This window comes from Thunnus maccoyii, chromosome 20, assembly GCF_910596095.1.
Source record: "Thunnus maccoyii chromosome 20, fThuMac1.1, whole genome shotgun sequence".
NCBI classification, from domain to species: Eukaryota; Metazoa; Chordata; class Actinopteri; order Scombriformes; family Scombridae; genus Thunnus; species Thunnus maccoyii.
This window is the reverse complement of record NC_056552.1, coordinates 4,354,642-4,381,795: the sequence shown is the minus strand read 5'-3', so window position 1 is coordinate 4,381,795 and position 27,154 is coordinate 4,354,642. Positions and strand designations below refer to the sequence as shown.

The 27,154-nt window shown below is 39.3% G+C and overlaps 2 protein-coding genes across 7 annotated transcripts; one reads left to right on the top strand and one right to left on the bottom strand.

Annotated features, from left to right (window-relative positions):
- The first annotated feature begins 766 nt into the window (after positions 1-766).
- exoc7 (exocyst complex component 7) lies at positions 767-18,853 on the top strand. 6 transcript variants are annotated; one of them, XM_042396547.1, is made up of 20 exons: positions 767-993; positions 1,171-1,236; positions 2,229-2,413; positions 2,527-2,632; positions 4,846-5,068; positions 6,412-6,579; positions 6,902-6,913; positions 10,257-10,349; positions 11,379-11,447; positions 11,753-11,898; positions 12,409-12,561; positions 12,670-12,768; positions 12,930-12,992; positions 13,213-13,279; positions 15,631-15,693; positions 15,786-15,906; positions 16,342-16,501; positions 17,773-17,814; positions 17,961-18,094; positions 18,539-18,853. In XM_042396547.1, exons 1-20 carry the CDS (start codon positions 781-783, stop codon positions 18,639-18,641), a joined length of 2,286 nt encoding a protein of 761 aa, XP_042252481.1. In that variant the 5' UTR covers positions 767-780; the 3' UTR covers positions 18,642-18,853. The 6 variants fall into 6 exon arrangements, with proteins under 6 accessions (XP_042252481.1, XP_042252480.1, XP_042252476.1 ...); XM_042396546.1 differs by lacking the exon at positions 6,902-6,913; XM_042396542.1 differs by lacking the exon at positions 11,379-11,447.
- A 776-nt stretch (positions 18,854-19,629) lies between these two features.
- LOC121886511 (galanin receptor 2a) lies at positions 19,630-25,321 on the bottom strand. The gene is made up of 2 exons (XM_042396548.1): positions 24,960-25,321; positions 19,630-23,520 (listed from the first exon to the last, which is right to left on the bottom strand). The coding sequence occupies exons 1-2, from the start codon at positions 25,319-25,321 to the stop codon at positions 22,881-22,883; spliced, it is 1,002 nt and encodes a 333-aa protein (XP_042252482.1). The 3' UTR covers positions 19,630-22,880.
- Between the last annotated feature and the right edge of the window lie 1,833 nt (positions 25,322-27,154).

Sequence of the window (27,154 nt, the reverse complement as noted above, 5' to 3'; positions counted from 1 at the left end):
GCTACATAAACTTGTGAAGAAATTATAACTATAATCAAATTTAAATTCCTCTTAATTTCAGTGACCCCAAGTGGTTTGTTTAGGCACATGCAATATCAATATATATCAGTATATAGAATATGATAGATATCAAAGTATTTACACACCTTTACAAGTATTAGCGCTACTATGAGTGAGATTATTTTATTATTAGTTTAAAAGTGGGATATTTTATTTGCCACAACAAACATGGCGTCCATGTGGTTCCAAACCATGGATATATTATAAGATATATTATATTTATATTATTATATTATTATTATTATACATCCATGTTCCGAACGCCTTATTTTTTGCCCCCACCCGCATTCTGCGAAGACCCGCCCTACCAAGCCTCTGATTGGCTAGAACTCGTTGAATGTCAGGGTCAGAGCCAATTAGAAGCAGAGGAGGGCGGGTCTTCTCAGAATGCGGGTGGGGTGGGGGAAACAAGACGGATACGGAAGAGAAGCCTCACCTTTTCGATTTCATCCATTTCATCGAGTTCCCATACACGCCGGAAGTGGAGCAATTTAACCTTCAAAATAAAGGCGATCTATTTCACGCACCTAAAACGAAAATTTGTCAATAGTGTCAGTATTCCAGTATTATTATATTAATAATAAAATACTACTACTAATAATAATAAATTTGTCGGGATAATAAAACAGCTGCTGGGAAGTTCGTTTTCAACATCTTGTGGCATAAAATTCTACAGCAGGGTGTTTTACCTTGCAATTTTAACCGGAAACCACCTGTCTTATGACCGTTAACTTGCCTAGCTTGACATCGTTGTTCAGCTATCCACAACAGGAGCTTTGGGGCGTCGTTTTTGTCCTTTTTTATGCTCTGAACAGGTCTGTTAACCTGTCTGAAGTGACTGGTGGCCGTCCTTTAATGGGAATTACCGGCAGGATGATTCCTACCGAGGATGCGTCCGCCAGGAAGAGGGAGATAGAGGAGAAGCTGAAGCAGGTCAGACAGACATGGCTGGACAGGAAGCAAGCATCACAAAACGAGCTTGTGTTGTTAATGTTCATCAGATTAAATAAAAAACTAATAAACTTGCATGCTTATATTGTTAATCATGGACGAATAAATAGTAATTTATAGTTATAAGCGAGTCATTGTTTTCCTACATTTGTGTTTCAGGAGCAAGAGACGCTGTCATTCATCAGAGAAAACCTGGAGAAGAGTGATCAGCTGACCAAGGGCATGGTGTGAAAAACAAAACATAGATACAAAATGTCCTAATCTTACGTTTTCTAAACTATAAAACACGTTTATTTAATTATAGTTGAAGAATAATTCATGCTCTGACAAGTGTCTTACACTAGCTGTTTTGCGATATGGATCTTTAAAAAAAAAAAAAAAGCTGTAAAATTGTCCCGTTTCACAAATCTGCACCTTAGTTTTAAATAGTTGAATAGTTCAATCTAGTCCAGGTTTGATAAGTCTTAAATTCAATGTTTTATTTTTAATATAGACCTGGTTTGGTGTGGTATGGATGGAGAAAAAAACAGTGACATTGCTCTTTTTTTATGTTTTCACACATGGGAAACTGGATTTTAAAAAAGTCTTTAGTCTCCATGAGACTCTTGTTCAAGTTTGACAAGTCTATGTGTAGTAGTTTTTGAGCTACACAGCCATTTACTGTTCTGTCTAGTAGAGTCTAAGAAATACTGTTGCCATGAATCCAAATCTTCTCTCCCTCAGAAACAGACATTTAACACCAGACACCAAAAATACCATTTTTTATCATTCTACTTGTTCAATTAACTGCATTTTTTATAGATTTTATATCCCAACATGAAAATGAAAGTGTTTCAAATCATTCTCCACAATGCCAGGAATCAAACTCTGGAGGCGACATTATAAATCCTTTTATTTATTAATTTCTTCACCTGAAAGTAGTCAAATCTAAATATATAACGTCTATACAATCATGGAAACAGCCTATTAAATATGCACCAAGTTCCATCTCCAACCATGACCTCAGTTGTCCTCAAATATAAGTAAAGTTTAAGTTATTTTTTTTTCTGTGGTGCTGTTTTCAGTACAATTTAAATACCAAACAGACTCACAAATGTATTTAGATGACATTCATTCAGAATATATTTACACTACAGGCAAAATTATATTGTATTCTGGATGTACTTTTTTTTTTTTCCATTTTTTGACCTGTGCTGATGTCATTCTCTTGCTGAAAGGTCTCCATCCTGTCTTCGTTCGAGAGCCGCCTGATGCAGCTGGAGAACTCCATCATCCCGGTTCACAAACAGACGGAGAACCTGCAGCGCCTGCAGGAGAACGTGGACAAAACTCTGTCCTGCATGGATCACGTCATCAGCTACTACCACGTGGCCAAAGACACCGACAGGATCATCAGAGAGGGGTGAGAAGTTGATATTTTTTAGGAATCTTTTAGGGGGTTTCGATGGATTTTGAGCAGATATAAAAAAAAAAAAAAAAGCTTGAATGAATCATAAAAGGTATTTTCTGTTCCAGACCGACAGGCAGACTGGATGAGTATCTCGCTTGTATTGCAAAGATTCAGAAAGCTGTTGAATACTTTCAAGACAACAACCCCGACAGCCCCGAACTCAACACAGTGGTACAGTATTAAACTTTATCTTTTGTATGTATGTACAACTTTACAGTTAAGCTCCTTTCAGACCTGCAGCTTGTCGCAAAAATGTAACGGTTGGTCTCATGTTTGAATAAGTGCTTGAGTTACTTTTAGGTATAAATCACGACCTTCAGTAGTAATTAAATGCCGTCAGATTAACGCGAAGGCTGCAGAAGCACAACAGGTGCAGAGAGAGAGAAATGCACGTCTTGTTCCACCTTCTAAGATCAAATTATTAAATATTTTTTATCAGTCTTCATCTCTTATCTGCTAAGAAAATGTGATCAGTTTAATAAGCTGTGAAATTTAAAGTTGTTCTCAGATCAGTCAGTACAAACGATTTTTCACCTCAAGGTGCAACCGGAGCAAAAATGCACGTGTTTATGTGTGCATGAGTAAACATATGTAATGCATTTATACTCATCCATTTGCACCTTTTTAACTAACTCAGGTCACTTTTATTGCACTTATATTTATTTAAACACTACACACTTCAGATGGTTTATTTTTATTTTATTATTATTACCTGTTTCCTATCTCATCCTGCTATATACAGTATGTATTCTTATAGATATGGTGAGAATGACAATTAAATAAACTTGAACTTGAGCTAAAAAACCCAGAATAACCACAAACAGGAGTTAAACAAATATTCAGGAGACGTTTCTTCACATGTGCACAGACACAAGGTTCAAGCACTTTGGATATCTGGTGCTGATCACTCAGTCAGGTTTAAAAAAAAAAGAACCACAATCACAATAAATTAAATTAAACAGAGTGAAATTACAATATCTAAAACAACTATTTACAGCACTTCTAGTGAAGTACTGGAGCAGCAGTTACAGTTTAAAACTGGACGGCACATTAAGAAGAACAGATGTTGCACCACAGTGTATCAGCATGTAATACCAGGATATAAATAAAGGTTTTAATAAATAAGGAAGGAAGGAAGGTGGTTGAATGGCGGATGTAGAAGACATCAGAGTCCCAACTTAACGTTCTGTCATTCAGTGATTGTGCACATCTGACTTTATAAAACAGGCAGCAGAATTTGCTCTCTAATAATGAATAATAATGAATGAACTGGTGTGTCAGTGGATTCACTGAGGAGTGGTGGCGAGTGTCCCTCACACTCTCAATGGTCATTAATTAAGACTTCATTGAAAAAGCTTTAAAATCCACCAGTGACTCTGTGAAAGAACAAAAAAACAGTCTTCCTCCTCCTCATCATAGTATTTTTAGCTCACTGCTGCTTTCTCTCTGCTCCCTCTTACACACCAGGCGCCACATAACGGCCTAACAAACTTGGGCTCCAATTAACAATCAGTGTCATTATCAATTAAGCTGCTGATTAATTTCTTGATTAATTGTTTTGTCTATAAAATATCAGAAAATAGTGAAATATTAATGTTATAAGTTCTTAGAGCCCAAGGTGACATATTTAAATGTCTTGTTTCATCTGATCAACATCCAAAACCTTACATTACATTGTAAGGTGTGATGTGGCACTGCAACTTTCAGGGCTTATAAAATCCAAACCGTTCGAGTTATTACAAAGTTTTTAGCAACTTTTTTTCAGCATAGTGTCATAAGTCACCTATTAAAGTTGGAAGCTGATACCATTAACGCCTTCAGAGGAGATAGCGTTTGTTTGGGGGCCAAAATTTGGGCAAAGTCTTATTTTGAAAGGCTAATTGCGGACTTCCTGTTGGATTTAGGTCAGGGGTGTCAGTGTATGATTTGTAGGTCTTGATGAGATGAATAATTGAGTTTTGGTTTGATCTCTCTACGACATTCCTACGGACCGTGGCGGCCATTTTAGTTACATAGGTGGCGCTAGAGAGCACATTTTGGCACTTTAGGGGTTAATTTTTACATTTTATCAATTTTTTCACTAGACCTGATGTGCGTGCCAAATTTGGTGAGTTATTGAGCATGTTTTGGGGGTCAAATTTAGTTTAAGTGGCGTAATAATAAAGAAAGAAAGAAACAAACAAACAAACACACAAAAAACAATAGGGTCCTCTGCCTTTTGGGCTCGGTCCCTAATGAAAAGAAATCAAATAATTTGCAATTTTTCACAGCTGTCTGAGCTTTATATATCAAAGGTAGTTTAGATGTAAAAGCTTCTATGTGAGCACCATAAGAAAACACAAAGGAAAATTCCCTGAAGTAAGATTTTTGTTGTTTCATTGTAGAAAGCACGCTTTGAGAAGGGCAAAGAGCTGCTGGAGGCCGAGTTCCGCAGCCTTCTGACCCGCTACAGTAAACCGGTTCCCCCCATCCTCATCCTGGACGCCATCAGCGTGGATGACGAGCTGGAGGTGCAGGAGGAGGTGGTGCTCGAACACCTGCCTGAAGCCGTCCTCCAGGACATCATCTGCATCGCGGGCTGGCTGGTGGAATACGGACGCAACCAAGGTACTGCTTTTAATTTGTTAAGTCAGTCGCAGCCCATGTGATGTGTTTTATTTCCCACATCCTGTCTGACGCCGCGGCGTTCTCTTCACTGCTGCTCCTCGATGTTTCCTTCCTTTTCCACTTCCTGTCTTAGGTTTCCTGTATTCCAGGTCTCACACAGAGAGAGAGATGATTTGGATGTTCAGGTGGTGAAATCAGAGGTGTTTCCATGGCTACTGTTTGTTTTTATAGTATCTGTTCTATAATTAGAGAATAGAGACATAATCCATTGTAGAAAATCATGCTAGCGTGACGTTAATGTGGAATATTCTTTACACAGCAGGATGTAGTTAGTTTAATCATCACAGTGCAACATGATGCAAGTCTGTTTTGCAAGATGTTAGCTTCCATCCCTACACACAAATTACATATTCAAATATACTTTAAGTATGAAATATTGATTCACAAAACATGTAACGCAACACATTACACAAGACACAATATTGTGCTAATTTGGCCACAAATTTATTCAGACAAAGTTACAAAAATATACTTTAAACAATATTTTTTTAGCCAAGAGTTAAGCTAAATAAGCAATAAGTTGATATAAATACAATAATGTGGTATGCATATTTCAATCCCTTTCTCAACTTTTATGAATTCGCTGACGCAAATTATTGATATTTAGTGCATTAATATCTAAGACAAAATATGTACATTTCTAGCTCTATATTTATATTCTGCAGCTCTACTGGAATATCTTTGCATGATTTACGGTTAAAAAAAACTCCTTATTTATCTAAACTGGCCCTTTATGCAGCCTCTGACTGAAACAGGCTGTTCTAGCTCCTGTCTCTTTAAGGCCCGCCTCCCGATGAGCCCACTCTGTTCTGATTGGTCAGCTTCAGGAAGTTGCCCCTCAACAGACTTCTGCTGGCTCCAGAGGCAACGTAAACAAACAGTAGTAGTCGGATTTTTATGTTCTAATAACAGAGGCTACTGATGGACAACCGTTCATCTAAAGTCAGTTCGAGGAGGAAGTAGAGTTAGCTTTGCTAATGGAGCTTACAGCCCTGGCTTTTGTCTTGAAGGCAGCATTTTTACATATGTAAACCTCAAGTTTTGAAACTTCAACCATGTTTAGCATCCAACATCATAAGAGTATATAAATGTCAAAGAACCACAAAAAGCATAATATGTCCCCTTTAATGTTAATTGATGTGTTTTTATTCAAAAATTGCTTTAAATGTCAGCTTTTGGATTATTTTTTCTTCCCCCTTATATTGTAATGTGTAAAATAACACCTGTCATCCAGTGCTGCTGTGATCCTGAACACACTCTTCTTTCCTGTGTCTCCCCTGCAGATTTCATGAACGTCTACTACCAGATCAGGTCCAGCCAGCTGGATCGCTCCATCAAAGGCCTGAAGGATCACTTCCGTAAGAACAGCGCCTCCTCTGGGATCCTCTACTCGCCCGCCGTCCAAACCAAACGCAAGGACACGCCCACCAAAAAGGCTCCCAAGCGACCAGGTCAGCAACAGACGCGCTTCCTCGAAAAGAAATCCGTTATCAAACCTCTTCAGGCGGTAATCGCACTCTTGCGTACAAGCCCTCTTTTTACAGATTAATCAAGCATGATTCTGCATAATGTTGATAATTAAATAATAGCAGCACCTTTCTACACACTCAGTCTTTTTGATTCAATCACCATCCAGCCACGTTATTCTGTTTCAAGTGTCCTCCCCATGATCTCTTTGTAATTATCCTACTCACAACCCCTGTGATTTTTACAGTCGGCTCTAACTATTCCTCCATCCTTTCCTCTTTCATAACTCCTATGTTGTGATGACAGTCTACATCCCAGGTAAACAGAAAGCTTTAGTGTGTGCCTCGTGCTTGCTTCTGTCCGTCGGACGCCACATTTCACGGCAAATAAGTGACAGCATGGGGTGTTTTATTTGTTTTGTTTTCTTTAAGCAGTGAGAAGTAGAGGCGTAAAAGCGGAGACAGCAGTAGTGTTTCTGCTCTGTGGAGAGATGTCGTAGGTTATTTTCAGTGTAGATGAAGGCCTCTAGTTTCGCTGTGGTTACGTGCTGGTGGAAACGACAGCTACAGTGTGAGTTAAGCCAAAGTGAAGAGGCTGAAAAAGTGGAGTTAATTAAAAATAACAAGCTTTGTGGGTCATCCCTGTAGCAGCCAAATCAGCTGCCGATACCAAGAATCTCTCAGTTTAACAAAACTTAATTAGAGATGTGCAGAAACATCTTAAAAATAAGGAGATGGATGATATGGATAAAGTCTTAGATCATGGTATATGTAGTTTTATATCATGATACTTATATATATAAATGATGATACAGAGCTGAAACATCAGGATTAGCACTGTGTGATACTGACAAACTCAAATATTGTGATGTTTTAAAGACCAAAACCAATAATGTGTCCCATTTCCCTGAACTTTTGCTATAGCATTCAGCTCCGAGATCTTTAAAAGCAGCTCACAAATATATAGTTTCATTTTTAAAATAAATAAACTACATTGTGTGTGTGTTCACGGTGATGAAGGAACGTGTCACCCAGTGCGGTGCTGTGGTTTTTAGACAACAATGAAGCTCTGTGGCTCTGTGGAGGAATGAGATATATCAATAACAAAACTTTTTTTTAGTAGATCAGATCATTGTTGGTTTTGGTCTTTTCATGACTGATTTGTTGACAAAATGGAAAATATAGTATATCACCAGACTTTTCCTTTGAAAACTTATAAAGTACAACATACTGTATATAACGATAATCAAATCCCGCACAATGTTGTTGCTCTCGTCAGATTAGTATTTTGTGGCTTATTTATCAAATTTCTCTTCCCAAAAATGAGTCGAGATCAACTGGATTTGTTGATTCTTGAAGACTTTTCACCTCTTATCCAAAAGGCCTCTTCAGATTTGACTCGTTAGAGATCATCAGAGGCTCTAACAACTGTCACGTGACACGCAAAAGTACTAACGAACCACATGTGAACGTTTAAACAACCCGACAGAGCTGAAGAAGCCTTTTGGACGAGAGCGCACACACAAAATAATAACAAAATAAGGGATTTTTTTAAAATAGATTGTGCCTTTTTATTTATGTCATAAAAGCAGCAGGAGATGAGTTATATCATTCAGCATGAATACATGAAAATTGTGCTATAACTTTAGTAACCTGTAGTCTTAATAGCAGACTGTATTTCTATCATTCTCCATTGAAACTGCTCAAAACATTGTGAAAAAAAGTGAAAATCAAGTAGCCTGCTGCTTCAGTTTGTGTGTCGCTGATGAGAAAGGCAAGCAGACAAGCAACGAATCCAAACACAGACAGAAATAAAGACTCACTGCCACTGTGTTACCAGCAGTTTACCACCATGAAACTAGAGGCTGTAGCTCTGTCGCTGTGTTTGTGTAAACTTGTTGTGCAGAGTTGATTTTGTGTGCTGTGACAGATTCGTAATAGAAGTTTGTGTGTCGTGTCGATCAGTAAACCTCTTTATAATCTACTTCCTCCTGCACACATCTGTTTCAATTCTGGAGCAGGATTTTTTTTTTATTTTCTTTATTTTATTTTTTTGTTGTTGAACATGAATCCATCAACGTGCACTCACAGCTTGGTCTCACTATTGCTTGTGCTGAAACGCAATAACAACACTCACATGAAAAGTGACTAGAAAAGAGAAAACGATCAGATGTATATGTAGGAATCAGAGGATCTATTGTAGCTACAGTAAGCTGCTCTAATAATAAGAGATTTTTATGAACTAATCTATGTTAAAGCTCCACTAATCGATATTTTTCAATCAACAATGGATCAAATGACTACGTGCAAGATAAAAACATGTTGCTGGTAGTGATGGATCTACAATTATCACCAACCCTGCAGCTCTGTGGAGCTTTTCAGCCCCTTTTAGCTCAGTGTTTTGGTTTCACAGCACATTTACTGTTTGGTTCAGTGTCACCGTTCTCATCAGCCGTGTCTCCAACAGCAACAGCAGCTGTTTTCACACGGCGGACCGACAAAGTCAACAGCTAGCTGGTGAAGAAAGTGGAGCGTTTAACAGCTAAAGAGATATTTTGTTCAGGAGATGGTGGAGTAAGATTTGTGATCTCAGCTCTTCGTATGTTACTCAGTCTCACAGCGCTCCCTCAACAAATCATAGAGGAAAAACCTGAACTTTATTTTCCACATGTTATCAAGCATCTTCAAACACACTGTTTGCAATCTCACAGGTGTCTTCTATCTGTCTGGCGTGATAAAATATTTAAATCCAATTCCTAAAATGAATCTCTTACCTTTTTGAAGATGCAAACAGCTACAGGTAAAGATCTTCTTGTTATTTGCATGAGGAACATTATATGACAGAGTCACAGAGTAAAGCAGGAAGTGCTTACATCACATATGGGGCTAATGGAGAGCAAAGCAGAGCTAAGACGAGAGCGAACACTTTACATTCATCAGGTGGCCACAAACACGACTCAGATGAGATGCTGATGTTGCTCTGTGTCTGCTGCATGTGTAAAGAGGTCATCGTCTGCTAACATGTTAGCTGTAACAACTTTATAAAGTGACGAGTCAGAGAGGTTGCAGTTTTTCAGCTTGATATTGAGCTCTGTCGCCCCCAAGTGGCAGAAAATGAATGCAGCTTTAAGTGTGCTAAATATTTACTAACTCACTAACAAGCCAAGATATTGTGTTTTTAATCCTTAGATTATTAATATTCTGTAGATTTTTGCCTGTTTAAACCTTGTAACAAACTGTTATGGTAATATTAGAGATAATAATGCTGGATATGTTCATTATATTAATTGTGATGGCTGTTTTCTGTTTATAACTGACCTAACCTGTTTATTCTGCTCTTACATGAACACATACTGAGTGTTTTTGGCACATGTGCCCTGGTGTGTTTTCATGGTGTAGGTGTAGTTGCTCTGTCTCTCACCTGGTCATCATCCCCCCACCCCCCCCACCCCCGAAATACAAACCTCTGCTGGCTGTTGTCTCGGTGGGTGGAGGGATGTGGTGTCTGTGTTTCATCACTCACTTCCTAGCTCTCCTTTTTTCTTCTTCTTCCTTCTTCTTTTTCCGTTTCTTCTTGGCTGTCTGGACCTCGCTGCCCCCCCCTCATCCTCCTCCTCCTCCTCCTCCTCCTCTGGACTCTGTCTCTGTGTTTATGGGACCAGGGACCATTCGCAAGGCTCAGAACCTTCTGAAACAGTACTCACAGCATGGGCTGGATGGGAAAAAGGGGGGCTCTAACCTCACTCCTTTGGAAGGTAACGCACCTCGGTCTTCTCTTTTGGTGTCTTTTTATTTTCTCTCTCCCTCCTCGCTGACAGTACCGGTGTTATGTTGTGCCTCTCATTTAGAGCGACGAGCACACATAAACCTCCTCTGTGTCACAACAGCTTTTAGACTCTGCAGATGTTTGATAGAGCAAAACCAATGTCTAATAAATCCTGAAAAAAACAGTTGAATGTAGTAGATATTCAGTTGGATTTGTCATCTTGCTTTTTTTTTTAGTTTCACTGCTTAAAAAGTATAATTTCTGAATCTAATTTGTGATTTGGTATGAGGTAATGAGGTATTTCCAGCAGAGATCAAATGAACTGCACTGGAGACAATATTTCTATGATCTTTAACTTCAACTGTAAATTTTTGGAGTAAAAAAATCAAACAGGAAAGAAAAAATGAGTGACTTTACTTCAATTTATTGTTGCTTCAGTGGAAAGGAGGTCACCAGTGATGCACAATTGTCAGTAATGAATTAAAACATTAAAACATGATAAAATATCTGTACTAGAATCAGGGAAAAAAATTGAATGACAATATTCTGTAACTAGTGAATATATCGTCAGTAATCTCAACATCTTTAAAAACTCACCATTACAAATATTGACTTATCGTCTCATTTCTTCTTCGACTAAATCAGTTTTGAACTCGAGGTCGGTGATGTTTAACAGGGTTGAATTGCGTACTGATGGAGTTTATGAATGAAATGAATTAAAGGCTGTTGTGACATTTTTCTTGAAGCTGTAGTTTAACACACACTGACTAACTTAGATCATCAGTCACACAACCGAAGCTCTTTGGGCACTTTCAGCCCCCCCGTCACCCGACTGCAGTGGGTGTCCCCTTCTTCCTCCCCTCCTCACTCCCCTGCTGGGTGCTTGGTGGCGGTCAGTACAGGTGTTCCAGGTTCAGGTTTGTGTCCCACCCTCCCCCCCCACCTTCGGCCTAGTCACGACCCACGGTGGTTTAACTAGGCCTGTCTCCCTGCTGCCCCCACCGCCCCACCCAACCAGGTTACGATCACGACCTGCGGGTCAAACACCACTCTGACGCCCTGACTGAGAAGCATGGGGCCGCCGCAGGTGAGTGATGGGAACATGTGGGGAAGAGAAGGAACATTACCACAAAATAATAATAATAATATAATAATAATAATAGAAATGTCACCTACTGCAGCTTTAAAACGTCTCATTTTCTTTTTTTCTATACAAGAACAGTCACAGCCTGCAGCATAAACACATAGTCTGGAGATAATCACTGTCATCTCAATACATACACGTACTCTGTAACTGCTTCTTAACGACCAGCCACAGCGCCAGAGCCCTCACCTTAAATCAGAATCTTTCCGTTTCCCGTCTGACTTGATCTTTCCTCGTGTACCTCTCAGGAAAGGACGATGTCCTGGACATCGAGATCGACTCCTACATCCACTGTATCAGTGCCTTCGTCAAGCTGGCCCAGAGCGAGTACGCCCTCCTCACAGAAATCATCCCCGAGCACCACCAGAAGAAGACCTTTGACTCCCTCATTCAGGTCAGAGATGAACATTAATGAACACCCGTCTGTCATGTGCGGCTTAAAGGAAAAGTTCAACATTTTCGCTGTTAAACAGGTGAAACAAATGAGATACAACATGTCGATTAGTGAGATTTAAAGGTGCTGGTAGGTGTAGTCTTTATGCTAAGCTAGGCTAATCACCTCCTGGCTCCTGGTCCATACATCATGGACAGACATGAGAGTTAATTGCATTTTTTTGTCTCCTACAGCACTTGTGCTGTGTTCTCCTTTGAGAAAAAAATCACAAACCAAAAGGGAGAAATGTATAGGCGGCAAACACAAACTTGCAAAGAGACAGAAGCACTTTGACAGTCACGCAGCACTGACTTTATTCCTTAACCTGATGTTTGGGCAACAGCCTTCTTCAGAGCTTAAAAGACAAAATCACATAGTGCTTTTCATGATTAGTAAATTGAGTGGAGTGTCCCTTTTAAGTCAAGCAGAATGGACTGAACATCAGTTTCATTTTGTCTCGCGTGTCCACAGGAGGCGCTGGACAACCTGATGCTGGAGGGAGACAACATCGTGTCTGCAGCTCGCAGGGCCATAATGCGCCACGACTACTCTGCCGTCCTCACCATCTTCCCCATCCTCAGACACCTGAAAATGAACAAGTCTGAGTTTGACTCAACACTGCAGGTATGCTCCCGTGAAGTCTCATTTTTTTACAGAACATGCAGCATGAAAAAATAATCTTTTTATTGTCTTTTATCTAATTACATTTCTTAATATTTGCTGTGTGTGCAGGGAACAGCAGCGAGCACCAAGAACAAGCTGCCGACACTCATCACTTCTATGGAAACTATTGGAGCCAAAGCTCTGGAGGAGTTTGCAGACAGCATCAAGGCAAGAAGCTCATGTTTTAAAGGAGGCGTTCACAATTTTTCAATACCAGACTGTTGTTTTAAGACACGCTTGAAAAATCGTGAACCTGTCCTTTAATATCTGTCACCAGTCGCTCATCAATCATTCAATCGTTATTGACTGAATTCTCTCTTGTCTAACAGAACGACCCTGATAAGGAGTACAACATGCCCAAGGATGGAACAGTCCACGAACTGACCAGCAATGTAAGCTAACGCTCAGTTACCTCTTTGTTGCATAACACCGGTGGATTTATTTGCTCACTCTGCACTTCAAACTTAACACCTTCCCTCGAGGACTTCGCTGTTTGTCCCTTTCTGGGGATCCAGGTGGTCTCCAGGGGAACGGCTAACAGCGCCCAGCCGAGCGTCTCGGTTTAATGAATAAGCCGAGCTGACGCTTACCTTGACCTCTTCTCTCCTGCAGGCCATCCTGTTCCTGCAGCAGCTGCTGGACTTCCACGAGACAGCCGGAGCCATGCTGGCCTCACAAGGTACGGCTGCATCAACACGGCCTGTTAGCGCTTGTTAGCATAGACCTCCTGCTGCCCCTGCTAGGCTGTAAAGGTGCTGTTTCCTTTAGTGCTAATATCAGCAGTGGTGCTGGTCTATGATCTATATTGATCTACGTTACTTCTCAGAGCTGGAATATCAGTGTAGGGCTTCTCTTCACCTGCATATCACACTTATTGTTCGCCAGAAAATACGCGGACAGTGATGTGTTTTCCATTTTTTTAGCTCTGTTCTCCAACACATCGGATTTGAATGGAAACAGTGAGGTTAAAATGGTGACTTTCAGCTTTAATTTGAGTGAACAGTGTCAGACTTGAAGCCCTTTTTATACACAACTCACCAATTTTAGGTTAAAGCAACCAAGTTTTTAGGTCTGTACAGAGGAAAGTTTGGTGACACTTTAATTTAGAAGGTTCCCACATTTTTCTGATATTTGAACTGAGAATTGTAAATTCATATGAACAGTGATAGTTGAACATCTGATGTGAGTGAACATTTAAACACAGCATCTTAAGGGCCAATCCAACAATTTGTTAATTGCAATCAAAGATGCTTGGATGATGGATTGTGGAGGATTTTTTATATAAAAAGAAAATACTAAAAATCAGAACACCAGCAATAAACAAAGAACTGAATAAACAAAGTAAATTAGGTTCTCAGTTGACAGTTGATATATAATATATACACAGGTTCTCCAAATACTTTGCTCATTTTTAGTGAAAAAACTTTGATAAACCCACTGTACACTACCTGCTCAGCTCCAAACAACAGACACAGTTAGCTGTAGACTAGCTGGTGAACATAGTGGAGCATTTAGCAGCTAAAGAGCCAGATAATAATAATAATATATTGGCTGTTCTTTGACCCCAAGTGGCCAAAAAATAAGTGCAGGTTTATGTACAATATTTGGTGTTAGATTGTTAGCTTGATAAGATTCTAATGGCATGCTAACATTTAACAAAATGTTTAGCATGTCAGTATTCATGCATAACAAGGCAACCGCTTGCTGAAATGTTTGCCGTATTAACTTTGTTATTGTTTTGTTGCCCCCAAGTGGTCAAAAAAAATCAGTTATTATTGTTTTAAGCTCATATTCATGTTGTCATTTCAAATCCAAAGTGCTGGAGTACAGAGCTAAAACCAGAAAACACGTCCCTGTCCAAACACATATTTATGCAAAATCAATCCACATACAAAGGTCCATATTAGTAGATTACTGATACTGATGTATGAGGTCGACACATGATCACATGGACCTTGTTTCAGTCTTGATCCAGTCACGTGGATGTCTCACCACTCTGGTGAGACATCCACGTAATTCACAAGCTGTCTGTCCCAGTCTAACACCATTAAAGGTTTCCTAGTTTCTCCCCTCATTCATTCTATATCTGTGATTTCCTCTAATGTGTTTTTCACCCTCACCCCCTCTCCCTTTCCTCTTTTCCGGCCATGTGCAGCTTCAAAATTGCTCTCTCTCTCCCCTTTCAGAGGGAGCTTTCATGACGCACTTCTGTCTGGCACGTGTTCAGATTCAGGGGCTGGGACTTTTTTTTATTTTTTTTTTAAAAAGATTTATACATTCGTTTAGATTAAACTGGATTTGTTATGAGTTTAAATCCAACCACCACTTATTTGCAGGTCATAAATTAGTATTAGTAGAAGGTCCCCCCCCCCCCCCCCCCCCCGATGATTGCAGCTTCGCTTTCCCTCCTTTCATTGTTCTTTCAAACCCTCCTCGACCGCTCGCTGCCTGGTTGACCACTGTGTGCTACTTGGCTTACTCTGCACTAACAAATCTTTTCTAACCTTTTGCACTTGTGCCTCTTTCTCTTTCTCTTTCTCTTTTGCCTTGCCCTCGGCCCCTTAGTACTGGGGGACACTTACAATATACCTTTAGACCCCCGAGGTAAGCAAAAGTCCGTGTGTAGGCCCCTGATGAGTCCGATTCTGAATGTTTTGTCATGAATGGGTTTTTTTTTGTTTTTTTTTTAATTTGTTTTTTTTTTTTGTGCTGATTCTTGAAACTGTAATTGCAGCTAATTAATGCAAACTGACAGGAGAGGAGTCTGATAATGTGACACTCGTCTGTGATGTGCATGTGCTCAAGCGCAGGTTAAAAGAAAAGTATGTGTTACCATGGCAACCTGCGTGCTTCCACTGTAATGAATACTTAAGAGTCAAAAGGGGAGTTTTCAGCTGATGATGTAGATTTCACTTCTGGTCTAAAAAAAAGTAAATGAATGATGTGTTGTATGAGCTCAAATGAATTATTGTGTGTTATTGAATAAATTTAAAGGAGATGATGCATTTTAACACATTCTGTATTTTCCAGAAACCAGTTCGGCAAGCAGCTACACTTCCGACTTCAACAAAAGGCTCCTCAGCACTTACATCTGTACGTAAACAAGCAACCCATGACATTCCCATTCTCCTTATTAGTACTATTTTAAAAAGTATTTGTGTTGATGCCCGACTTTGTGCATGCAGGTAAGGTTTTGGGGAACTTGCAGCTCAACCTGCTCAGCAAATCCAAAGTGTACGAGGATTCGGCTCTGAGCGCCATTTTCCTGCACAACAACTACAACTACATCCTCAAGTCGCTGGAAAAGTGAGCATCGTTTTCTCTCCACGACCTTAACGCAGAGCTGTTGTTGGGTTCAGTGAGATCATACCGGCTCTTATCCTAATGTTTTTTATTCAGCCAAACATCTAATCAATAAGATAACAATCAATTAATTACAGTTTTTAAAGACCATATCATATCATATGTGCAAATTTGAGATTTTTCATTGTTTTTTGTTGCCATTCATTTATGGATACAGTATAAATGAGTTGTGTAATCGGTTTACGTGCAAATTGATTCAAAGTCTGCATTCGATGACCTCGTTACAATAATGTAACATGCACTGAGTCCTTTTTGTTCACTGTGATGGATTACACAACTTCCAGAGTGTATAAGAATGTTTTTAAGTCTAAAACATGTTATCTTTTAAAGCAAGCGTACAAATCTGTAACGTTCAGTCCCACCTCTGCGTGTCTTCAGGTCTGAGCTGATCCAGCTGGTGACTGTGACCCAGAAGAAAGCGGAGAATTCATACAGAGAGCTGATAGAGCAGCAGATCCAGATGTACCGGGGCAGCTGGGTGAAAGTCATCGAGCACCTGACAGACAGGAACATGCCCGTCTTCCAACCTGGCACCAAGGTCTGAATTTTTAATTCCTTTCGCTCTTAAAGAAGCAGCAGACTGTCCACAAACTTTGGTGCACAAGTGTTAACTTTAACATCGCTGTAAGATTTTTGACGCTGAGGAAAAGTTCATACCGTGACAGTTTAACAGAGGCCCATACTGGGCTGTTTGACCTGTAGGTCAGTCCATAAAGAGCTTGAAGCAGTGATGATACTTTACATAGAGTCTCACAGATAATAAACTCAAGTATTTGTACTGACCTGGCTCATTATGTCATATAAGGATGAGGTTCAATAGCATTTTATTGAATTATCAAATCCAATTATTTTCACTTTTCAGCAATTCCAAAGTGAATCAATTTAAATTGAATTTGCAAGTAAAAAGGCTGAAATAACTACAACTCAAAGATGTTAAAACATCTTTTGTTGGCAGAAACAGTTTTTAGTGGCAGTGAGCAGCATCATATATGACATGTTCATTAAATATATCTGCAAATTAACCAGTGAAACTATAGGACTGATGGTGGAAATGGGAAAGATTTCCATGGTTACAATTTGCGAGCCTTCATCAGACAACTCAGGATGGTTGTTTGAATGACGGTTAAGATACTGTGTACTGACAACATAACACTACAGTCAGAAAATTTGGGTTTTATCACCATAAACGATGGACGTTGGCTGACGTGCGGCGTCCGTGTTTGTACGAAGCATCATGTCCCAGGTGTAATTATGACGTGGAAGTTGGTGTGAACAATTATTTATTATTAATAATATTATTAATATTATTATTAATAATATTTATTATTTAACAATTACTTATTTATAAGTAAGACTTGCTAAAAACAAGAAGCTGCTAGCTTTATGTTTCTCTCTGCTCTCTGCTAATAAAAAAGTGAGGAGAGAAAACATCATCCATTAAAGATTCGTTAGCTTAACGATTGCAGGTATTTTGCCAACCGGGAACCAGAGCGGCCTATCAGAACTTATCCCTGATGTCATACTCAAAAAATGTCCATATGATGTTCATACAGATGTTTAATTTGTACTAAAGTGCGAATAATCCAGAAACAGATCTGGCAACTGAATGCAACACGTTTCAAAAGTATCTTTAAAATATATATATATATATATATATATATATATATATAAACATACAACATATAAAATCTATAAAAAATGTTTCATATTCAGGCCTGGAAAGTCTCATGTTCACTGTTAATATTTTTGGCTTTTTCGTCCTGAATGTTTCTGCATAAACTGTGTAACTGAAGTCTTTTCTTTCTTCAGCTGAAAGATAAAGAGCGGCAAGTAATCAAAGACAAATTCAAGGTGAGGTCAGAATCACTTTTGGCACCACACATTCAAATATCTTTGAACATACCGAGTCCTGGAAACATGTAGCATGAATATGAAAGAGGCTCTCTCTCTCTCTCTCTCTCCCCCTCTCTCTCTCTCTGTGTGTTTGTGCCTCTCAGGGTTTTAATGACGGGTTGGAGGAGTTGTGTAAGATCCAGAAGGGTTGGGCCATCCCGGACAAAGAGCAACGAGACTTCATCCGTCAGGCTCAGAAGAAAGTGGTGTCTGATGCTTACAGGGCGTTCCTGCACAGGTGAGACCGACGCTGCTGGAAACATTACGGAGACATTTCACAAATGTCAGCAGTGTTTTTTTACAGTGAATTTAAATGTTAACACCGACAAGAATCTTCAGAGTTGGTCTTTCATGGGTCAGTAATAGAAAATATAAATGATAAATATATGTTAAATGATGCTGAAATGACAGGTGGACTAACTTTGAGTAAATCAGATGATAATAGATTAATAGTTGAAGTCACTTATGAAGAAAAACAATAAATATTCGCTAGTTCCTGCTTGTCCAACATTATTATTTGCTGTTCTCTGTTTTTATAGAAATGGAATATTTCTGTTAGTTGGACTAAAAAATGTAAAGATGGCACCTTGGATAATAATCACATCACATATTGACGTCAGTGAGGCACAACTTTGTCTGATTCCCTTCATGCTGACTTAGTTCTTCTGTGTTTTCCCTCCAGATGCGCCAACATCTCTTTCACCAAGAACCCCGAGAAGTATCACAAGTATCGACCGGAGGAAGTGGAGGAGATGATTGAAAAGTTGTTCGATACGTCCGCCTGAGCTGCACTTTGATCAGACCCAAACTCATGTTCTCCACCTCCACCTCCCCCTCCCGTACAAAACACAAGCTCCTTTAACAACAGAGACGCTCTCCTCACTCACACTACTGTTAACCCTCGTCGTGTCTGATTAATGTTTTGTACAAAGATATGAACATGATGTATTTATGTAATTTAGCCGTTCCAGATTAACATTTCAAAAAAAATAAATAAATAAATAAAGGGAACTCTGAAATATCACGGTGTCATCATTTGTTTTGTCGACGAGTTACACAACAGAGCCGATAATTAGTTGAGTGTTTTCTGCTGTTTGTTATCCGGTTTAGAAGGTTCAGATTCATAATTAGATGTTTATTAGCACACAGGAGCTTGTGTATGAATAAATAACGGAAGAGACATCAGGAAAAATCAGCTCTTTTTTTGTTTACCTTTGTGCAGAAAGCAGGTCATCGGAGCCGTGAGCTTCCTGGTTTTCTGCATCCTAATGAGCGTTCGAGTGTTTTATGAAACGCTCCGGCTCTCTTCGGTACGAGGTCTTCAACAGATGTGACCTTTTGCGGTTGTCAAGTAACACTTCAAGAACTGGAATGCTTGAAATACATTTGTGCAGACAATCAGCAGGAGAACTTGTTTGGTTTTCATTTGCATAACTTAACCGCAGTCAGATGTTACGTGAGCAGAGCTTGACTGGAGCGTGTTCAGGCAGTGTTAAAGCTGCTATAATCAATATTTTTATATTAACAATTGGTCAAATGAGCAGTGCATCGCATTAGTGTAAGAGACAACCGGTGTACAACCTGTAATTACATTACAGTTAATCCCAGTAAAGCTCTGTCACTGGGACAGTTCGAGTGTCAGCTTTAGAAATTGTTAAATTCTATTTTCACAGCAAGTGTTTTTAATTAGGAACTTGGTTTGTGGCTCGTAGATCTGCTTGGCTGCGGCTGTGGAAGTCATGTTGAATCATTAACCGCAGCGTGAGGTATGAACAAACCGCCATAAAACTGTAAGACTTGAAAAGGATTTGTAAATTACTTCAAGCTTCAGAAATATTCATATTTAAAGTGACTTTAGCATCAGTGGTTTTTGACTCTAACCCACAAGTCATTAACCTTAGTGTTAGCTTGTTGTCCTTTGCTATTATTAGTAGCAAAATTATTGTTTCTGTCAAAACAAATTTGCAGCACTGAAATGCAAAACAGGACAGACGTGAGGAGATTTTTTTTTAACTTACTAACATTTTCCCTGAGTTTAAAGCCTTTTCACTAACATTGTCTTCTTCAATATTGCTATTAAATGCAATATAGTGTCAATAAGTGTCATTTAATTATTGTAGTGTAGATAGTTAGAGGACATAAACATAGAAGCCAAAACAGATAATTACTGGTAACAACTTATATATATTATATGCCCCCTCAAAATATTGACTGCATGATGTTGCTGGTCTTACTAGTAGTTTGATGGAGGGTTGATACCAGTTTGGTCTCTGATATCAAAAAAGAGGAGAAATGTGACTCATAAAAATATTAATAAGTGCAGCTTTAAACGCAGTAGAGATGCGAATTCCCCCTCAAAAAAGCCATTATTTCAGGTTTCACTGTAAAATTTCACACCCAGACAAGAGGATAATTCTGCCTGAAACACAGATTATTGTTCTCAGCTTCAATAACAAAACCCAAACCTGCACAGACAGAAAAATACATAATGCAAACACTGATTAATGAATCCATTAGATGTTATTCCTCATGATATTTAATGCAGGTTAATGTAGCTCGTATCCTCCTGACAGCCCTAGAGGTCATTATCACTGTACAGTAAACCTCAGTCTGTCAGTTTTCTTGGTTCTTGTTTGTTTTTTCTGTGAGCGTTTTCCCGGAAATCAAGTGTGACACACCCACAGTATGTAAACCCTGAAGTCAGGAATCTTCATGTCTGCAAAACAACAGAAAACCATCCTTCGAATGAACTCAACCACTGTGCTTCTGTCAACCTCTGAAGACATAATTCTGTTATATCATGTAGCAGGCAGCAGCTCGACAGTGTAATCTCTATGAAAGATCTCACAAACAATCCACTCGACCTTCACAGCGCTGTGAAAATATATAACATCGAAGGGTTTTATTACTCCGGTGACAATAATATTGTCTGCATGCAAACACAAAGAAAAGTTTACTTGTACAACTCACATCACAGTAACAAATCACTTTTATGCTCTCAGACATAATGGCAGAGCTTCAGCTGCACAGCCAGTCACAAAATATAATCTGCCAAAACATCACTTAAACAACACTGAGGCTATTTAAATGACAAATCCCTCCAGGGACAATACATTATCATGCAGCACATTTTCAGTAGAGATAACACTGAAGTACTGAAGTATCTGTACAAGATGCAGAGTTAGCAACACAACAGACGTATATTTGGATATCTAGAAATGTTTGAAAACCGTCCGGAAACTGCTGGTTGTGTAACGTTCTGACAATTAGTTGGGTTTTTTTTTTCAGTCCACCCACAAACTCTTCAGGCAGTTTCCTGCACAAATTCTGCACCACCGACCCTCTTCATGTACAATTCATCTCGTTTTCAATCTAAAAAACTCTGCTGAGTCTTTTCATCTGCAAACTCGATCAAATCTTTTGGGTGACGATGACGTGAATCAGGCAAAGTAGCTTTTTATCTCCATTTAAATCTCCTTTAAAAACACTTTATTTGTGTTTTGCAGCTCTGTCATTTTGTTGCCTTCTTTCTTTTTTTAATTTAATTTGTCAATATTGTGTTTAATTTATATTTCATCTCACTCTGAGCTTTATGTTTTCCTGGATTTATTATTTTTGTAAAGCACTTTGCAGCTTCTTTTTTTTTAAAACAACTACATGAAACTGTTTTATAGAAGTTAAAACATCAGACAGACATTAAAAAGAGTGGCAATAGTCATTATTCTTTTTTTTAGACACTAATAAAGAGATAAGCTCATGATGCTCAATGGTAACTCATTTAAATGACAGGGGGCGCTGCTGAGCCAGTTATGTAGTAGACGTATCTCGCAAAGCTCCACAGAACATGTAAAAACTTGATTTGACTGCCATTTTTCATGTTGCAAAATGTCAGAAACCTCCAGCCATCTTCCTCCCTTCCAACGTTTGACCTCCGACTTTTGGGTAAGAGCAGGGGACAGAACACGCCCGCTACCATTAACACTACATTTAACCCCGTAGCTTTTAGGAGCGAGATACTATCAACCTTACAAGACGTCTTCGTCAGCACACTGAAAACAGACGTGAGGGCTGGACTGGACAACCAACTAGGTCTGACATTGAAGCTGTTCGAGCAGAGTTAAGAGTTTAAAAACCGTTGCGTCTGAACTGGCAGCGTTAAGTGGCACAATTGGAGAGATGGAGTCATTTAAATGTCTAAATACCTGACGCAACGCTGCCTGTGATTCGCACTTAAGAGTCTTCTAATGAGGATTAAACAATGTACAGGTGAGGCTGATGGGAATGTCATTAGTTTTGCAGATATTTGGTCATAAAAAGTATTGGAATTTGACACCATGAATATCTACACTGAACGTTCGAGAAATCCACTTCGCTTTGACTGAAACATTCACTCTTTGTCACATTTTTCAAAGTGTCACTATTTGCACATGAAGTAAACAGATCCTTTTCTGCATCTTAAGAGCCTTTTCTACTTTTTCGTCAGTGTGCGGGAAATCTTTTTGTTAAGTTGGACTTTTAATTTGGCGGGGCGCACCTGATGATATCTTTTGAAAAGCCTGGATTCAAGAGCACAAATCCTGCTACAATTCTTTGACGTCTCACTAAAAGACAAACATGTCAACCTCATGGTGGCGCCAAAGGATCATAGAAGTCAGGAGGCTTCATCTTCTGGGGAACAAGAGTGTCTGAACAAAATTTCATAGTAATCCGTAATCCTGGACCAAAGCTTCACGTTGTTTTAACTGTGTCAAATACAGCCCCAAGTGATAAAGGTTTTCGTTGATTCATCTCTTTCCTCCATGCAGCCTTATCTATGAACAGGAAACCTTGCAGCCTTTCTTCGTCCTGAGGTATCCTCATACTTTCCAAACAGATGAACCTACAGTCTAGTTGTTTTTTACTCAGGTGAAATTTATACTGTTGGGATGTCATGTCATCTAAAGACAGTTTCTGGGTAAAGTCAGTTCATAATGCTCAGTTGGCTTTACCTCTCCTTCCTCCAGTCCGGTCGGAGGCTTCCGTCTCTAGTTGGACGTCTCCACGCTACTGACCGTGTTCACTGCCTGGATGACCTGCACCTTGGTGACCTCCCTCCTCCTCAACGAGCAGCTGAAAACCTTCCTGAAGCCTTTGCGGAAATGCTTGGAGACGAGCGCGTAGACGATGGGGTTGAGGCAGGAGTTGGCGTAAGCCACCAGGTGGGAGAGGATGCGGAGGATGTAGGTGGTGTGGTTGAGGGGGAAGCGTCTGAACCACATGCAGAGGATGACCAGGTGATGGGGGAGCCAGCAAAGGCAGAAGAGGGCGGTGACGATGATGATCATCTTGGTGACTTTACGCTTGGCCCGCCTCGACTCGGACATGTCCTTCACAGGGTCCACGCTGGTCCAGAGGTACCTGATGGTGCGAACGTAGGTGAGGCTGAGCACCAGGACGGGGATGAGGTAGCCAAAGATGAAGGTGCAAACGTCCATTACGATGCGTGGTTTGGACTCCCAGGCAGGGATACACAACACAGCGCCGGCCAGGTTCATCTGTCTGTAGTAGCTGAGATACGGTCCGGAGAAAACCAGGGCCAAACCCCAAACCAGACCGATGGAGGTGAGGGCGTTCTTTGGTGTTCTCATCTCCCTGGAGCGGAGAGGGTAGCAGATGGCCAAATACCTGTAAGATCAGAGGAAGGACGTGATCCAGATGTTCATTTCTTTAAAAGCAACACAACAGGCGTTGACCTGAGAACTTCACAAAGAAATGTTAAGTATAGTTAAATAATTAAAACAAAAATAAACAGACAAGTAACTGTAACAGCCAAAAATAAGGATCCCCTTCAGACATGTATTAAGACATAAAAACACTCTGCTAAATCTCAGTGTTTGTGCACTGACGGCTTCAAGTTTCCACACTGAATACTGGATCATGATTGGCTCCAAAGTAGTCATGATGTCACAAATCCTGTTTATACGTGTGTGTGTTAAACTGAGATTTAAGGTGAGAACAGAGAAACTTTTCTCCTTCAGCAGATGAAAACAAACTCTGAGAACAACATCCAACTGAAGGAACAAGAGGAAAAACATTTTTGACTAGAGGGGGATTTTGACAATGATAAATATGGATGCTAATGCTAGTTTGACACTAATAATGCTGAAGATGTATATTAATCATTAGAGCTTGCTGCTTTATGCTCTTTTTACTCCTGTGAAAGACTGAATCTCTTAATACAGACTTGCATCCCTGTTTTTTTCCATACTGTTATTTTGCTTTCTCGGTCTATTCTGTGCACACATGTACTGCATGTCCCTCCTCTGTTTGTTTTAGGGAGTGTTTACTTATTTGAATGCAGGGTCTAAAGATAGAGGATGTTGTATTACTGTACAGATTTTAGATCTTGTCAGGAGCTGCACTTTATTTGGCTCGATGTTTTAGTGTTGGTCTTATTCTTATCTTCCACTTTTTTAAGCACAGGATGGTAGAAGTGTTTCCATTTTTGGCTTGAGCTGCTGCTGTTTTTACTCTTTTCTTATATAGGTATAATTATTTTATTCAATATTCAATTTTTTTGCCCTTATTGATTGATGTGATGTGAGGAGGGACCACGGTAGGAGCTGAGCAGGAGGAGGTGAGTGACAAGTGTTTGTTAACGCTGCCTAACATGTTGTTTGACTTGAACATACCAGGACACGAAGTGAGCTGCCAGTGATGGGTTTGTCTGAGAGTGGATCTTTGTTTTTAGGGCTTTGTAAATCACTGATGGTCTGGGGGAACAGGTTGAAAATCTTGGCTTTAGGAATATGATATGATATATTTATCCATGATTAAAGTGACAACACTTATTTCCAAGATCTGATTCTCTATATTTCTCCAGGTAGCTTGTTCCCTTCATTCTACTTGTTTATTCTATTTTAATATATTTAGTTATTGTCATTTTTTGCCTTTTAATTGTATTTTGGCTGAACTACCTCAGTATCTATTTATCTATCTATCTTAAACAACAATGCCCTTGTTTGGTATTAATTTAGTGTCAATCCAATAGATATTTAAAGTATTTTTCTTGATTGTGCAGCCCGCAGCTCGCAGGTTACTTGTAGGAATACTTCATTACGCACCTGTCCAGGGAAACAGCTGCCAGGGTGAAGATGCTGGCGTACATGGTGAGAAAAATGACGAAGTGAACGACTTTACAGACCACAGGACCGAACACCCATTCATCCAGAGTGTAGATGGTGGCTTGAAAAGGCACACAGAACACAATAAAGCAAAGATCCGCTATCGCGAGGTTGAGGATGAACAGGTTGGTGGTTTTGGTGTTCGTCTGTCCGTTGCGGAACAGAACAGCGAGCACCAGAGAGTTTCCAACCGTGCCGACCAGGAAAATGAGCGAAAACCCCAAAGAAATCACCACGGACTCTGCTTTCCAAGAGGAGGAGTTGAGGGAAGATAAATTCATCTTTATGTTGTATTCATTCATAATTCACACGGTGGGGATTTTTGTCTGTCCGACGACATTAACGCGCGGCTCGTGGAGACGCGCGCCTCGTTTGCGCGCAACATTTCCATATCCAGACGCAGCGAAAGAGACGGAAAATCCTCGTAATCCGACTGTGATACATCTACTGTGCTGCGGTGGAAGAGGCTTTGAAACAGACTGATTATCATTCTATCTCTCTCGCTCCCTCTGTCTCAGATAAAAGGCGCTAACAGAAGGAACACAGAAGGGTAATGGCAAATTTGGTGCTTTGAGTAAAACTATTTTCCGTTTGCACATTAAAATTGATTTGATTTGAGCACAAGGACATCCACATATGTCAAAAACACACTTAACCTACATATTTTCAATTACAGCTGAATACAAAGTGAATAAACGCTTATACAGGAGAAGAATGAAGCTGACAGTTTATAGAAAAATTTCTGCTAAAAACACAAGACAAGATAAACAGAATTACATTGAATAATGAGGAGTGGAAACTACAAAATGAAGAAAAACGAAAAAGTAAATAGATATAAATATATACTGTACATACACTACCTGTCAAAAGTTTTAGAACACTTCAATTTTTCCTGTTTTTATTGAAATTCACAACGTTTAACATCTCAATATGCAAACAATTGGAGATTTAAAATAAATAAATCACTGAAATTTTTTGTTTAATAAAACTGACTCAAATAAAAGTTCTTCCCAACTCTGTTGTAGAAGTTAAATGTGTTGCAGGTTGCTTTGCTTTCACCCTTCTGTACCAGCTGGTTGATCTGAATCAGACCTTCTTGTTCTTTTATTCTAAGGTAGTCCTAGGAGGTAGGAGGTGTGTTTTGGGTCATTATCTGTCTGTAGGATGCTGTGGTCACCCTTTTGATCCAGGATGCAAGTTACCAATTCTGGATCCAGCAAAAAAGCCTCAGACCATCAGACTTCCTCCTCCAGGCTTTATACAGACAGAAGGTTGATGAGCAAAAGTTGGGACACCTGTAGGAATCGTGTGCATCAACTTTTAAGGCTTCGGTTATATCCACTGCTGCAGAAAACATTTGTTTTTTTTTTGTTTTGTTTTGTTTTACATAATTTTTCAGTTTGTAGTAATCTAAATGTTTTTTTTGGGGGGGGGGCAGTTGACTTCTTACCTGCGCACCATTTAAGGTTATTCACTGGATTTGAACAGCTTAACTTGAAATAAAAACTGAAATAATGGGAGTGTTAAAACTTTTGACCAGTAGCGTAAAAACATCAAATAAATAATCAAATATTTTTCATTCCAGTTGTTGAACAGTCAACACTGTACTTGGTAAGTTATCAATATATGTTTAAGATGGGTTTTTTTTAAAAAGTAAACAAAGATGATGAGTGATGGACAATATGCAGGTTTTACTCTGTATCTAAATGAAAATTACATCACAAAATCACATCACTGGAAGTTAAAGGAAGATGAAAATGTTCAGATTGTCCAGTAGAAAATGAATGAATGCATGAAATGCTCGCACTGAAATAAAATTGTATTTAAAAAAAAACACATACAAGTCTGTAGTTTGTTGATGCTAAAGGCTGATGATTTATGACAATGAGAAGATGTAACTATAGTCTAACACATTTCTGTTGAACTATACACAGTTTATTAAGATTTGAGGAATATGTAACAAAAATACTTAGTTATTCAGGATTAGTAAGTCAAAAATATAATATGCTTTATACAAGACATACAGTAAAGTACAATAAACAATGTTTTCTTATGATCTGGTCACATACTAGAATAAAACTCAGTACCAGAGACACATTCTTAATGCTGATACTCTAATAATTATTTTGGATTTC